This window comes from Geotrypetes seraphini, chromosome 1, assembly GCF_902459505.1.
Source record: "Geotrypetes seraphini chromosome 1, aGeoSer1.1, whole genome shotgun sequence".
NCBI lineage: Eukaryota > Metazoa > Chordata > Amphibia > Gymnophiona > Dermophiidae > Geotrypetes > Geotrypetes seraphini.
Window position 1 is genome coordinate 352,044,609 of NC_047084.1, and position 14,873 is coordinate 352,059,481.

The 14,873-nt window shown below is 43.2% G+C and overlaps 1 protein-coding gene across 12 annotated transcripts in view; it reads right to left on the reverse strand.

The window, feature by feature from the left end:
• The window catches only part of SEPTIN11 (septin 11), a 211,221-nt gene that overhangs the window by 57,086 nt on the left and 139,262 nt on the right, over window positions 1-14,873 (reverse strand). For all 12 annotated transcript variants that reach the window (XR_004536452.1, XR_004536451.1, XR_004536449.1 and 9 more), the window contains exons 6-7: window positions 7,548-7,644; window positions 1,724-1,892 (exon numbers count right to left, since the gene is read on the reverse strand). Coding sequence is in view for 9 of the 12 variants with exons in the window: in XM_033914310.1 (XP_033770201.1) it covers window positions 1,724-1,892; window positions 7,548-7,644 (266 nt within the window). In the remaining 3 variants the exon portion in view is untranslated. The remainder of the gene's footprint in view (window positions 1-1,723; window positions 1,893-7,547; window positions 7,645-14,873) is intronic.

The following is a 14,873-nucleotide window of genomic DNA, read 5'->3' on the forward strand; positions in this document are numbered from 1 at the left end:
GTAAATGGGCAGATAGACAAGAGTGACCCAGTTGACATCATATATCTAGATTTTCAGAAGACATTCGACAAGGTTCCACATGAACGTCTACTTCAAAAAATTGCGAGTCATGGCATCAAGGGTGATATACACTTGTGGATTAAAAACTGGTTGGCTGATAGGAAACAGAGAGTTGGGGGTGAATGGACAATACTCGGACTGGAAAAGCATCACGAGTGGAGTGCCACAGGGTTCGGTGCTCGGGCCTGTGCTCTTCAACATATTTATAAACGACCTAGAAATTGGCATGATGAGTGAGGTGATTAAATTTGTGGATGATACAAATTATTCAGAGTAGTGAGGACACACAAGGATTGCCAAGACCTACAAAGAGACATAAATACACTTGAGGAATGGGCTGCGAAATGGCAAATGAGGTTCAATGTGGATAAGTGCAAGGTGATGCAAATCAGTAACCAAAATCATATGCACGAATACAGGATGTCCGATGCTATACTCGGAGAAAGCCCCCAGGAAAGAGACTTGGGAGTACTTGTAGACAAGTCAATGAAACCGTCTGCGCAATGTGCGGCGGCGGTGAAAAGAGCAAACAGAATGCTAGGAATGATTAAGAAGGGGATCACAAACAGATCTGAAAAGGTTATCATGCCTTTATAATGGGCCATGGTATGCCCCCACCTGGAATACTACATCCAACACTGGTCGCTGTACATGAAAAAGGACATAGTACTACTCGAAAGGGTCCAGAGAAGAGCAACAAAAATGGTTAAGGGACTGGGGGAATTGCTGTACAACAACAGGCTAGAGAAACTAGGCCTCTTCTCCCTTGAAAAGAGAAGACAGAGGGGACATGATCGAAACATTCAAGTTATTGAAGGGAATTGACTCAGTAGAGAAAGAGAGATTGTTCACCCTTTCCAAGGTGAAGAGAACACGAGGACACTCGCTAAAGTTAGAAGGGAAAAGATTCTGTACAAACGTAAGGAAGTTCTTCTTCACCCAGAAAGTGGTAGAAATCTGGAACGCTCTTCTGGAGGATGTTATAGGGGAAAGCACCCCTCAGGGATTCAAGAAACGGTTGGATAAGTTCCTACTGGAACAGAACATATGCAGGTAAGGCTAGACTCTAATAGGGCACTGGTCTTTGACCTAAGGGCTGCCGCGTGAGCGGACTGCTGGGCACGATGGACCATTGGTCTGACTCAGCAGTGGCAAATCTTATTTGATATCAAGATCATATTCCACATAGCCTGGCTTAAGTGCAAAACTAGAGACACTGCCCCTGAGTGAACCTGGTCAGCACGGAGTTTGGATTTGTCACCGCTGATATTATACATGGGATCAATCACAGAGCAATAGGAGGTAATGCAAAAGTGTTATGCTTTTAGGGTTCTGTCACCTTTACACAGCAAGATGCCACATGCTAGCTCAGTTTTTAAAATTTCTCAGTTAATTCACCTGTTATAAACAAAATCGCTATTTTCTTTTCAAATCAGTATCTCCAAATTTGTGCTCACGAGGAAAAGATCACTGAAATAATGAGCATTCAAGAATTTAAAATACAAAGCTGTACAAGTTCTTTAAACATTCAAGGTTGGGTTTTTTTTTTTTTTTTTTACACTCTCTGGCATCTCCAGTGAATATTTCCCTTGTATGTGCAAACACAACCAAAGTGCCAGGGCATTCTTAAATAAGAAAATTAATTCCTTTTTGCATTTTGTACCTGAATGGTTTGCTGTCTGGGTCAGTGTCTTTGAATCCCATTTCTTCCAGCTTACAACGCCTGTACAGCTCATAGTGGCGGGCGTGAGTTTGTTCCCTCAAATCCTCCATGTTCACCCTGATCAACATCTCCCTGAGTTTCACAAAGTCACAGTGGGTTTCATTTTCCACTAAGGTAATATAAAGAAATAAAACAAAAAAACAAGGAAATAAGCTAATACCTTTTTTATTGGACTAATGCAATGCATTTTATGATGAGCTTTCCACTATGAAAAGGGAGAAAGGCAGTACCGTGGTTAGTTGAGCCTGCTTTAAGGTTAGGCCAGCAGAATCTGAGCAGGAGAGAGAAAAGGGGGGCCCCACTTTTTAGACTACCCCCTTCCCAATGTGTGCCTATTGTCAGCTGGAAGCATGCATTTCCTCTGCAGCAGTCAGGAGGGTGACTTGACCTGCTCAGCAGATATTCCAGAACTCCCAAGGGATTGCACACGTCCATCACTGCGTGCATGCAGTATGACACAGTGAAACTAAGCCAAACTCAAAACCTATACGTCATCAATCTTTAATAAGGAGAGCAAGAGCAAACATTTGATGGTAAAATCCAAGCAATAAAGATGTGTGTATGTGTGGGAGAGCATACAAAGGAGTACAAAAAGCAAAATGCATACAGAAAAGTTACCATGAGCCTCCGAGATGAGTATCATCTTTCAATAAATCGATACCCATCATGGAGGCCAATCGTGCTTCTTTGCACACGTATGTGTGGGGGGAAGGCAGTTTACGGTTTTGTTTAGTATACATATAAATGATTACTTGAGCATAAAGAGAGGAACAGGAGGCCACCAAATTTTCCAAATGAGAGGGGATGAAGTTTTATGATCTGGAGAAAGCAAAATCATGATTAATTTTCTGTCATTGTTTTTACCTACGGGGTGGATGCAATAAAGTGTTCATTACTATTACTCTAGGGCAGGGGTAGGCAATTCCGGTCCTCGAGAGCCAGAGCCAGAGCCAGGTCAGGTTTTCAGGATATCCACAATGAATATGTATGAGATGGATTTGCATGCACTGCCTCCTTGAGATGCAAATCTGTCTCATGCATATTTATTGTGGATATCCTGAAAACCTGACCTGGCTCCGGCTCTTGAGGACCGGAATTGCCTACCCCTGCTCTAGGGCTAGCCCTACTAGTACTATTAGCTGGTGCTGCCCTGTTTTCTACAGCTTCAAATATCAAGCAGTCTGCCCTAACGCATAACAATTTTCACACTCTTTCTGGTATTACAGCTTATTGAATTTAAAACAGCCAAGAGATTATACGCTGATTTCACAGGTGCAAGAAATAGCCAAAGGTGCTTATATATCAGGGGTAGGGAACTCCGGTCCTCGAGCCGTATTTCAGTCAGGTTTTCAGGATTTCCCCAATGAATATGCATTGAAAGCAGTGCATGGAAATAGATCTCATGCATATTCATTGGGGAAATCCTGAAAACCCGACTGGAATACGGCTTCGAGGACCGGAGTTCCCTACCCCTGTTATATATCATAATTTTTTTTTTACAGCTGTGTAATATTGCGGTTATATTATTACTGCTTCTAGTCACAGTGTTGCTGATAAAAAAAGTGCACAACTTTGTTCACAAACTGTTGTTCTAAATAATCCTCTAAGTAGAAGAATAAGAAATTTATTTATTTTTTAAACTTTATTCATTTTAAATCTAAATTCAAGTACAAAAATACATATATACCCCCTCCCTTATTCATTTATTAAGATATTTTATTTCAAATATATTTAAAAATACCCACCCCCCTCCCCCCTTAATGTCTTAAACTTTTTTATTCAGGGAAGATTAATTTTTAATCTTTACAATAGTCCATCAATGGCCTGGAAAAAAAAAATAAGAATAAGAAATTAAGAATCAAATAATATTTAGAGCTGGTGGTAGCCCCGACCATGTGCTTGGCCCACACTACTTAGCTGGACCTATAGACCGCTACACATTTTGACACTAGTTTGAAAGGCTGGGGATGGGAGCATGGAGTGGGCTGCAAAAGTCATCCCACCTGCGCCACGAGTGGCATCATTAACAGCAGCATGGCATACTCTGAACTAGCGGCCTAGGGAGGGCGAGAGGCACTCGGGGCTGTGGCGCCCCTTCCCCCCACACACTCCTTCTCCGATCCCCCCGACACGCTCCCCACTTTCCTTCCCTTGAAATCTCTAGTCCTTCACAACCGCAAGCAACAAGAACTTAAACATGCTCCTCGCGACCCCGTTGGCTGCCCCTCTGACATCACTTCCTGCGCGCAGCACCTGGAAGTGACATCAGTAGGAGAGATGACGAAGTCACAAGGAGCACGTTGAAGTTGTTGCCCGTGGCGGTGAACGACTAGAGATACAGGGGAAGGGAAGTTGGGGGGGGGGCATTCACATGGCGAGGGGAGGAGTGGGAAGAGGCATGGACAGAGAGGAGGGGTGCCAGCGCCCCCCCCAACATGGTGGCCAGGCCAGACCCCCCCAACCCTATGCTACTGCTCTGAACAGCCAAAGTGATGAACTCAACCAGATTTGAATATCAGACACCTTCAAGAAGATTATTATGTTTGTCTCTGTTTGATTTACGATGTACATTCTCTTGTGAGCTGCCAAGAACTTTGGATTGTGCGGTATAAAAATATATAAATACATTGGAAATGCTGCATAATCTAAATGCCATTTCCAGGCACCTTAATTATCAAGTGTGCTATTTCCAAAAACCCCAAATGGCTATTATGCCAATATGTGAAATACAGTATTAATGAATCAGAATATGTTAGCCTGCTATATGTCTCTTAATAATCTCATTTGTTAGCTTCCTATGTACAACAGGGCTCCTACAGCTCAAATTAAATTTAAAAGCACTTTTGGGGTATAAGAATTAAAAATGGGTCCCCCATTCTGTTGTCCCTCCCATCCATTCTATGGTGTAAAATAGACTCATCTACAATCTCTATTATCTAGAAGTAAAAGTCCCCCCCAAAAAAACCCAGTGCCTGAGGAACCTTCAAGGGAGTCTCTAACATTAAGCTGATTGGTGAAGCTAGCCTTACACTCCTATGAGGTTATTTTTAATCTGGCTCCCAAAGGTCTAATCTAATCTAATCTAATCTAAATCTTGGGTTTATATACCGCATCATCTCCGCAGATGGAGCTCGACACGGTTTACATGGTTAGGGAAGGAACGGAACTCCAGTGGAATTATATAAGTATGAGAGAAGAGAGGTTGGTGTGAGAGTGCCAGGAGCGGGACGGGGTTACGTTCTGGAGAAGAGCCAGGTCTTCAGATGCTTACGGAATGGTAGAAGGGGGCTCAAATTGCGGAGAGGGGAAGGGAGACTGTTCCAGAGCTGAGTGATTCTGAAAGGGAGGGAAGAGCCAAGTTTACCAACAAGGGAGATGCCTTTTAAGGAGGGGTAGGATAGTTTTAATTTTTGAGTGGATCTAGTGGAGGTTGGATTTGAGGAATTCCAGGATGAAGGATAAAAGGAGGAAGGATACCGTGGAGGATCTTGAAGGTTAGACAGGCACATTTAAAGTAGACCCTGGAAATAACGGGAAGCCAGTGGAGTTTGGATAGGAGCGGTGTGACATGGTCAAATTTACTTTTTGAGAAGATAAGTTTGGCCGCGGTGTTCTGGATTAGTTGGAGTCTGTGGAGGCTTTTCTTTGTTAAGCTTAGGTAAATGGAATTGCAATAATCCAATCTGGAGAGGATAATGGATTGTACGAGGACGGCAAAGTGTTTTTGGTGGAAGCAGGATCTCACTTTCCTCAGCATGTGAAGGCTGCAAAAGCATTTTTTTATCAGGGAGTTGAGGTGGTCGTTGAAGGATAATGATGAATCTATGGTGATGCCCAGAACTTTGCTAGAGAATTCCAGCTGTAGAGCGGAGCCTGTGGGCAGTGGGATGGAAGTGGGTAATTGATCAAGTTTAGGGCCGAGCCAAAGTAGTTTAGTTTTGGACTCGTTCAATTTCATTTGTACAGTGTGAGCCCAGGATTGAAGTTTGGTTATGCAAGAAGAAATGTTAGCTGCGAGATTGGTGAGGTTCGCGTCGGTCTCGATGAGGACCAGGATATCGTCGGCGTAAGTGTAGAGTGTTTCTAGGGGGGATAGGTGGAGAAGATTCAGGGAGGACATATAAATGTTGAAGAGGATGGGAGAAAGGGGGGAGCCTTGTGGGACTCCACAAATCGGTTTCCATGGGGAGGAAGAGGAACCATGTTTGGTGACGGTGTAAGAGCGAGAACGTAAGAAGTTCGAGAACCAGTCAAGGACTGTAGAACTAATGCCTATCTCGGAGAGTAGGAAGATTAGAATGTCATGGTCCCCCCCAAAAAAACCCAGTGCCTGAGGAACCTTCAAGGGAGTCTCTAACATTAAGCTGATTGGTGAAGCTAGCCTTACACTCCTATGAGGTTATTTTTAATCTGGCTCCCAAAGGTCTCAAGTTAAGGCACGTATTAAGGTCTAAGCTTGATGTGTTTTAACACAAGACTTTCCCATGTGTTAAGCCCAGATTTGCTGAGACAATATTTAGGGCTTTATAATTTATTTATTTATTTTTAAGTCTTGTGGTAATTTTTCCATTAGTATGTGGGACTTGGAAAAAATTGAATGCGAGACCACTTACGGCCTCCTATTTCGGCGGTGCTAAGTGCTCCCTTTTTATGTCGGTGTCATCCAGTTAGAACACACTGACCAGAATGCACTCGCTAAATAACACTGTCGCTCATTCCCAGCTCAAGGCATGCCCCCAACTGAAAAAAGTACAAAACACGTGCAATAAGCACACACTAAAAGGCAAATTACTGCAAAACACTAACATGTTTTGTGATAAACCATTTTTGGTGTGTTAACTGCACACGGAGGCTAAATATATCCTTTAATAAAAGGGCCTCTTTGAAAGTTGGGCGCTCTGAATATTTACTATCATATGAGGGAGACTCCTTTTATGGCAGATAAGCCCTGCCTAATACAATCTAGAATTCTTTCTTGTACCACAGAAAAGACAGGATCTCCTTTTTTGATTATTTTTGCCTTATATCACAGAGCAAAGTCTAATTTTGATTGGGTTCACGTTGTGTTGACTTCATTTACAGCACTTTATATAATTAGGTCCAGGTATATATTACACTTAATATACCCTCATAGGTTTCCAAGCTTTCAACTCACCAAACAAAAATATATGTTGAGCTCTATATACTGAGGACCATAAAAATTGATATAATGATGTGCTGACATGCATTTTTCACCTGTATCTTTGTAAACTTCCTGTAACTGTTCTCTTGTTAATATCTTGTACCTTATTGTAAACACCCATTACCCTGTATCTTATTGTAAACATCCTGTAACTGCTTTCTTGTTATTACCTTATTGTAATCACCCAGTACCTGCTCACTTTGTATTATCCTGTATCCTACTGGTAACACTGTACTCTCTCTAGACACGACTTTCACTGTAAACCGCTTCGAACTTAGGGTATAGCGGTATATAAGAAATAAAATTATTATTATAAATAAAATTATTATAAGCTTATTTCTATTTATTTCCTTACTGCAGACTTTTCTGTGGTACAAGAAATAATTCTATTTGATTTTTGAATACTGTCCTTTATTCTTTCTGTCTTGGGTTCTTATTACTTGATAGTACAATCCAGATGCATCACACAGGGCAAGGTATAAAGTCTCCCGACCCTGCTCTCACTCCAAATGAAAGATTATACATATAATAGATAAGGCAAAGGGAATTCTGTCTACACAGTACAGCACTGCAGATCTGTACCTTGTACGACACCCCATGGGTACTGCCTGGCCTTAGCCATCTTATTGCCGATCTTCACTTCCTCTGTGCTGCCAACAACAGCGAATGGGAGGTGAACCTACAGAGGGAAAAAATAGAAGATCAGGAAACTGTAATTCCTTTCATCTCCTCATAAGTGCTGGACTTTTACTTCAGTTTTACACTCCTGTAGATGTTATTCAGATAGATTAGAAAGGTGAGTGGAAGCCCGTGACTGGGATGTGGGGAAGCCATAAAGGAAGGAAAAATCTCAATCCCCACATAATTAACTTCATAGTAAAATGATTGTTAAGAAAGGCAGAGCTCAGGATTTGTGGGCTACGTTCACTTACATACCAACTAAACATGTGATGCTGTATAATTTACATATTATGTCCATGCTTAAAGTTAAAACTACCCGTAGGATATCCTACAGTAATATATATATAGAGAGATATACACACATACATACACACACACACACATACATACAGTACATTCTGGCTACAGAAATTGGAAATCTGGTAGCATGTCCTGAGGGACAAAGGGATCGTAGGGTACTGAAACCAAGGGGTGATTCAGACAGGTCGTGACCTGTTGGGCCGCCGCGGGAGCGGACTGCTGGGCGGGATGGACCTGTGGTCTGACCCAGCAGTGGCACTGCTTATGTTCTTATGTTCTTATGTGAATAGTACAGGGCTAGGCATAGCGAGGGTTTTTGGGACCAAATTCTATAAAATGACGCCAAAAAAAACAGTGCCACAAAAAAGAATGTGTTTATAAAAAAGCACTTAACGCCAGGATCTGTCTAAGTGCTGCTGCTTGTACAAATCACTTAATCCTTCATTACCCCAGGTACAAAATAAGTACCTGTATATATGTAAACTACTTTGAATGTATAACCACAAAAAAGCAGTATACAAGTCCCATTCCCTTAGACACAAGGATTTACACCAACTGAATCCTGGTGTAAATCCTTGCACCTAAATTAGACACAGATCAGGAGTACTGTGTAACAGTGCATGCAAATTCTTGCAATGTCTATGGCCCACCCATATCCCTCCCATTGTCATGTCCCCCCTTTTTAGATCTGCATGTAAGAGTTTGTGCACATATCTTGAACCTAGCAAAATACATGCATACATTCTAATTGTTGCCAATTAGCAATGATAATTGATTATTAATGTCCAATTATCGGTACTAATTGTCCCATTAAGCATTTAAATTGCATGCATACAAGTTTGAGAGCTATACATAGAATTAGGGAGTTGGTGTCTTCTGGAAAGAGTTTAGTGTGCTGTACCTACCATCCTCCTGTCCCCATCATACATTTATAGCAACTGTGTCTTCAGGAAAGGCTGAAATGCATTTCATCCAAATTCTAAACACTTCAGAAAATTTAATGCGATAGGTTATGTGTAACAGTCATGCATTGGATATACTGCCTTTCTGTGGTACAACCAAAGTGGTTTACATATTATATTCAGGTACTTCCTCTAACTCTAGCGGGCTCACAGTCTGAAGGGAAAGAAGCTAGATGGGGCTGTAGAGAAGAGACACATTGGTGTGGAAGAGGAAGAGGGGATATCTGGACACAGGAAGGTAACAGAAACAGAGGGGAAATTACCGGTATGTGAATGGGGGCATTGCGACAGAGACATAAAGGGGACATACATGGGGATGGTATATGGATACGGGGGAGGGGGCAATGCCAGATACATAGGGGAGATATTAGAAATGGGGAAAATAGGAACACAGAAGCAAGATAGTTTGTGCAGATGGGATCAGATGGCTTGTGGGGACGGAACGGGGACCGAGCTCACAGGCTTCGGTGGCTTGCATAAATTACATTGTAACGCGCCACAAAGGTAAGAGGGAGGGAGGGAGATGGTTGGACTGCGTGAGGGGTGCTGAAGGGCGGTAGAAAGGAACAGACACTGAAGGGAGTGGTGAGAGGGAAGGGTGGTGGTGGAAAGGAATGGAATAGACACTGAAGGGGGTGGAGAGGAACAGATGCTGAAGGGAAATGGGAAACAGAGAGTAGGGAGAAGACGCTGGAAAGGAAGAAGACAGAGATCCCAGACTATGGGGGAGCGGAAGGAAGTATATGGGTGCCAAACCAATTGGGGGGGGGGGGGGCGAAATGAAAGGCACAGTAACAGAGCAAATGGAAGATGCAGAGAGAAGATGAGGAAAGTAGAAACCAGACAACAAAGGTAGAAAATTTTTTTTTTGCTTTAGGATAAAGTAGTATATTGGTTGTGTTGATAAAAATTTATAAACAAAGCCCTGCCACCAGCTGAACATCTCTTTCTCTAGTTCAACAGCCAGAACTTTGATTTGTAAGGAGGGAATAAGCCAAATATTGCAGTACTGAGGCTTACATGGGTGCTGCAGGGACAGTAGTCATGGGGACGGGGCGAGAACAGTACTCGCGGGGATGGGGCGGGGACAGGGATGGTGGTCACGGGGACAGGGACTAATTTTTTCCCTGTGTCATTTTCTAGTTCAAACTCCTCTTATTGACTTACAAGTGCATTCACTCTGCAGCTCCTCAGTATCTCTCCCTACACTCCTCCCTGGGAACTACGTTCATTGGGTAAGACTTTCTTAACTGTACCCTTCTCTTCTACTGCCAGTTCCAGACTCCATTCCTTCTATTTTGCTGCACTGTATGCCTGGAACAAACTACCTAAGTTGGTATGTCAAACTCCATCTCCGACAGTGTTCAAATCCAGACTAAACTCCCACTTTTTCGAGGCTGTCTGAAACTCCTAACTCTGACCCACTTATAAAGTAGCCATGTATGTTTTGTCACTCCCTTTGTAATTCCCTATCCCAATTGTCGTGTTTGTCTGTCTGATTAGATCAGTGGTCTCAAACTCAAACCCTTTGCAGGGCCACATTTGGATTTGTGGGTACTTGGAGGGCCTCAGAAAAAAATAGTTAACGTCTTATTAAAGAAATGACAATTTTGCTTGAGGTAGAACTCTTTATAGTTTATAAATCTTTCCTTTTGGCTAAGTCTTAATAATATTGTCATTTATAGCTAAAGAGACGTATGATCAAGAAACTGTTTTATTTTACTTTTGTGATTATGATAAATATACCCGAGGGCCTCAAAACAGCACCTGGTGGGCCGCATGTGGCCCCTAGGCCGTGGGTTTGACACCACTAGATTAGATTGTAAGTTGTGTTTAGCAAGGATGGTCTCTTACATGGTTAAGGTAATGTACAGCACTGTGAGTATCTTGCAGCACTATAGAAATAAAAAGTAGCAGTACTGTAGTAGATCTTAAACTACAAGGCTTCAGCTCCCATTTTCTCCTGTCCTCTTTAAAAACTACTGCTGTGAACCTCACAAAGGCTCAATGATAGATGTAAGAGCACCTTGGCCATTGGCAGAGGACCACTCTCCCCAAATCAGATGGCAAAAGCAACAGCTGGTGGAGGAGAAGTAGGAGCTCCAAATTTTCAGGTGCTTTCAGAACATGGCGCCCTAGGCCTCTACCTACATTGCTTCTGTTCATCTTCAGTGCTAGAAAAGGCCCCTGAAGCACCAAATCAATAATAAAGTGCAGTCATGCAAGAACCGCCATCACTTGTCCAATATTGGTCGCCATACCTTAAGAAGGATATGGCGTTACTCGAGAGGGTTCAGAGGAGAGCGACGCATCTGATAAAAGGGATGAAAAACCTTTCATACGCGGAGAGATTGGAGAAACTGGGTCTCTTTTCCCTGGAGAAGAGGAGACTTAGAGGGGATATGATAGAGACTTACAAGATCATGAAGGGCATAGAGAGAGTAGAGAGGGACAGATTCTTCAAACTTTCAGAAAATAAAAAAACAAGAGGGCATTCAGAAAAGTTGAAAGGGGACAGATTCAAAACAAATTCTAGGAAGTTCTTCTTTACCCAACGTGTGGTGGACACCTGGAATGCGCTTCCAGAGGACGTAATAGGGCAGAGTACGGTACTGGGGTTTAAGAAAGGATTGGACAGTTTTCTCCTGGAAAAGGGGATAGAAGGGTATAAATAGAGAATTACTGCACAGGTCCTGGACCTGTTGGGCCGCCGCGTGAGCGGACTGCTGGGCACGATGGACCTCAGGTCTGACCCAGCGGAGGCATTGCTTATGTTCTTATGTTCAGTTCAAAAGGCGACAGGGTTTTAGGCTTATATCCAAGGAGCAAATGTGCACCCTATCTATAACCTTTCCGAACAAAGGTAAAGAAACACACAGCTCCTCTCTTTAGCGGTTGGTCAGTTCTCAGAGGCTCTCTCCTTTACAGGCAAATGTGTTGTAAAGAACTCATTCCCCTCCCACAGAAAACACCTCCCAAAATAACCTCAAGGGAACTCTTTCAAGGAGTGTTTGCCTTGCCTAGCTTTGATCTTTTTTTTGGAGGGATGTTTGTATGGTTACTTTAAATCCTCCTAGGACAACCTATCCAGCAACAGTATAAGAACAAATATTTTCAACCTCTGTGTTCCCAGAGCAATTCACATTATTACGTTTTCCTTTGATGGCTTTTGCAGTCTGGAAAGCAAATGCATGCCTGAGCAGCAGCAATGCATGTCTCCATTACTGTTTTACTCTGCTGTATCCACACCTTTCATCAACTCTGCTCAATCCCCAAAAATTAATAGGAGCTCCAGGAGGCTGCCATAGCGTGAGTGGAGCAGTTTGAACAGAAGCTACTTCTGTTTGCATTTATCCTATACCAGCGGTCTCAAACTCAAACCCTATGCAGGACCACATTTTGGATTTGTAGGTACGTGAAGGGCCACAGAAAAAATAGTTAATGTCTTATTAAAGAAATGACAACTTTGCATGAGTTAAAACTCGTTATAGTTTATAAATCTTTCCTTAATTGCTTCTGATAATTTCAGCTGTACACAGCTGAAAGCAGTGCAACTTGCAGAAAGTAAAGTTTAGATAGTTTTTCACTTTCTGCATGTTGCACTGCTTTCAGCTGTGTACAGCTGAAATTATCAGAAGCAATTAAGGAAAGATTTATAAACTATAACGAGTTTTACGTCATGCAAAACTGTGATTTAGATTCTAAAGTATCAACTGCAAGAGATGAGATTTTGGTGTAGTCCTCTAGGCTTTTTTGTAGAGAGGAGAATCAATATCTGCTTGTGCCTGGAAAACTTGTGCCTTAAGTGTCTGATGGTCGCATCCACAACTACCTTCAGCTCTCACCTCCTCCAGCACCGGACACAACTGCCATCTTCCATCAAGCAGTCACTGCTAGGAGAGGTGCCGAATTTCACGAGATTACATGCGCAAGCTGCACTGCCTCTAATGGGTTACCTTACATTCTGGAACGTTGCCCGTCAGTCAGTGGCGCAGCGAGGGTGAGAGGCACTCCTCCCCTGCCTTCTTCTCAACCCTCATGCTCCTTCCCTGCCCCTCTTGCTGTGCATGCACCCCCCTTCTCTTCCCCCTTCTTTTCACTTTAACTTCCTCAGCATGAGCAGCATTTGCCAGTGGTGGCTCTCCCTCTGACATCACTTCCAAGGTACGGGACCCGGAAGTGACATCAGAGGGAGAGCCAACTCTGGCGCGAGCAGCAGGTTGGAGTTGCACTGGCAAAGAGCTAGAGGAACAGTGGGGGGAGGGGAAGTGAAGGCACACACATAGCGGGGAGAGGATTGGGAAGAAGCGGGGGAGAGGAGGAGGGGTGCTGGCAACCCCACCAAGATTGTGTCTGGGGCAGACCACCCCCTTGCCCCCCCCTTTTACTAAACCACTGCAATCAACTACAGTATTTACCATCAAGGCCTCTTTCTTCTTTATTCACTTAAGAACATAAGAGTTGCCACACTGGGACAGACCAAAGTTCCATTAAGCCCATAATCCTGTTTCCAACAGTGGACAACCCAGGTCACAAGTATTTGACAAGATCCAAGAGAGTAAAACAGATTTAATGCTGCTTATCCTACGAATAAGCAGATGATTTCACCAATTCCATCTTAACAGCTTATAGACTTTTCTTTTAGAAAATTAGCCAAACTTTTTTCATCATAATCTCCAGCAACAAATTCCAGAGTTTAATTACACTATGTGAAGAAATATTTTCTCTGGTTTGTTTTAAATCTACTATTTAGTAGCTTTATCGCATGCCCCCTAGTCCTAGTATTTTTGGAAAGAACAAACAAGTGATTCACATCTACCCATTCCATTTCACTCAGTATTTTATAGACCTTTATCATATCTTCCCTGAGCTGTCTCTTCTCCAGACTGAAGAACCCTAGTTGTTTTAGCCTTTCCCATATAGGGAAGTCATCACATCCCTTTGATAATTTTTATCACTCTTCTCTGTACCTTTTCTAATTCCATTATATCTTTGAGATGTGGAGACTAGAATTGAACACAGTATTTGAGGTATGGCCATACAAAGGAGCAATACAAGGACATTCTCTTCTTTGTTTTCCATTCCTTTCCTGATAGTTCCTGACATTCTTGCTTTCTTAGCTACCACTGCACACTGAGCCAAGTGTTTCAATGTATCCTCCAGTTTCTTTGAGGAAAAAGAATCGATTTGCCATAATTCAAGAAGCTCCCAGGTTAGGCCATCCCAGCCTGGTGGCTTTGGTGAAAAGTATATTAATTCCTTGGCTCTTCCCCTTCTGGAAATAACTGGGTATGCTGAGAAAGGGAGTCACGGACCAGGTCTGTCATTGCAATGACCAGACTACGTAGAGCAGTGTTTTTTAACACACGGTATGTGTATCCTTGGGGGTACACGAGCCGCTTGTTGGGCGTAAGCAGCATTGGCCGCCGCCGAGGATACTGCTTGCCCACTCAAAGATGCCACCAGGGATCCTTCCTTCCTGCCCATCAGAGGAAAGCCTTCTGGGTCAGCAGGGCGGGGTGTGTGTGTGGTTCCTCAGTTACCTCCTTCAGCGGCACTTATTGGAGGGACGTGCAGACAGTGGTTCACATGCTGCACATAGCTGATTCAGACACCTCTCTGACGTCAAAGGGAAGGCTTGTGGGTCAGTCATGTGCAGTGTGTGAACCGCTGCCTGTGCATCCCCCAAACAAGTGTCGCTGAAGGCAGAAGGAGCGAGTACAGCTCGAACAAGTAAGGGGACATGATCTGGGAGGAAGGGAGAAAGGGGGGGAGGAGTGCGTTATGATATGGGAGGGGCACAATTTTGGGACACAGAAGGGAGGGAGGAAGGGGGCGCTAACTTAGGACATAGAAGGGAGGGAATAGAAAAGGAGAATTGTGCATGAGTGTAAGTGAGAGTGAAAGAGAGGGTGCGCAAGGAGAAAGGAAGAAAGAGGAACTTTGTTGGGCATAGAGAGAGAGG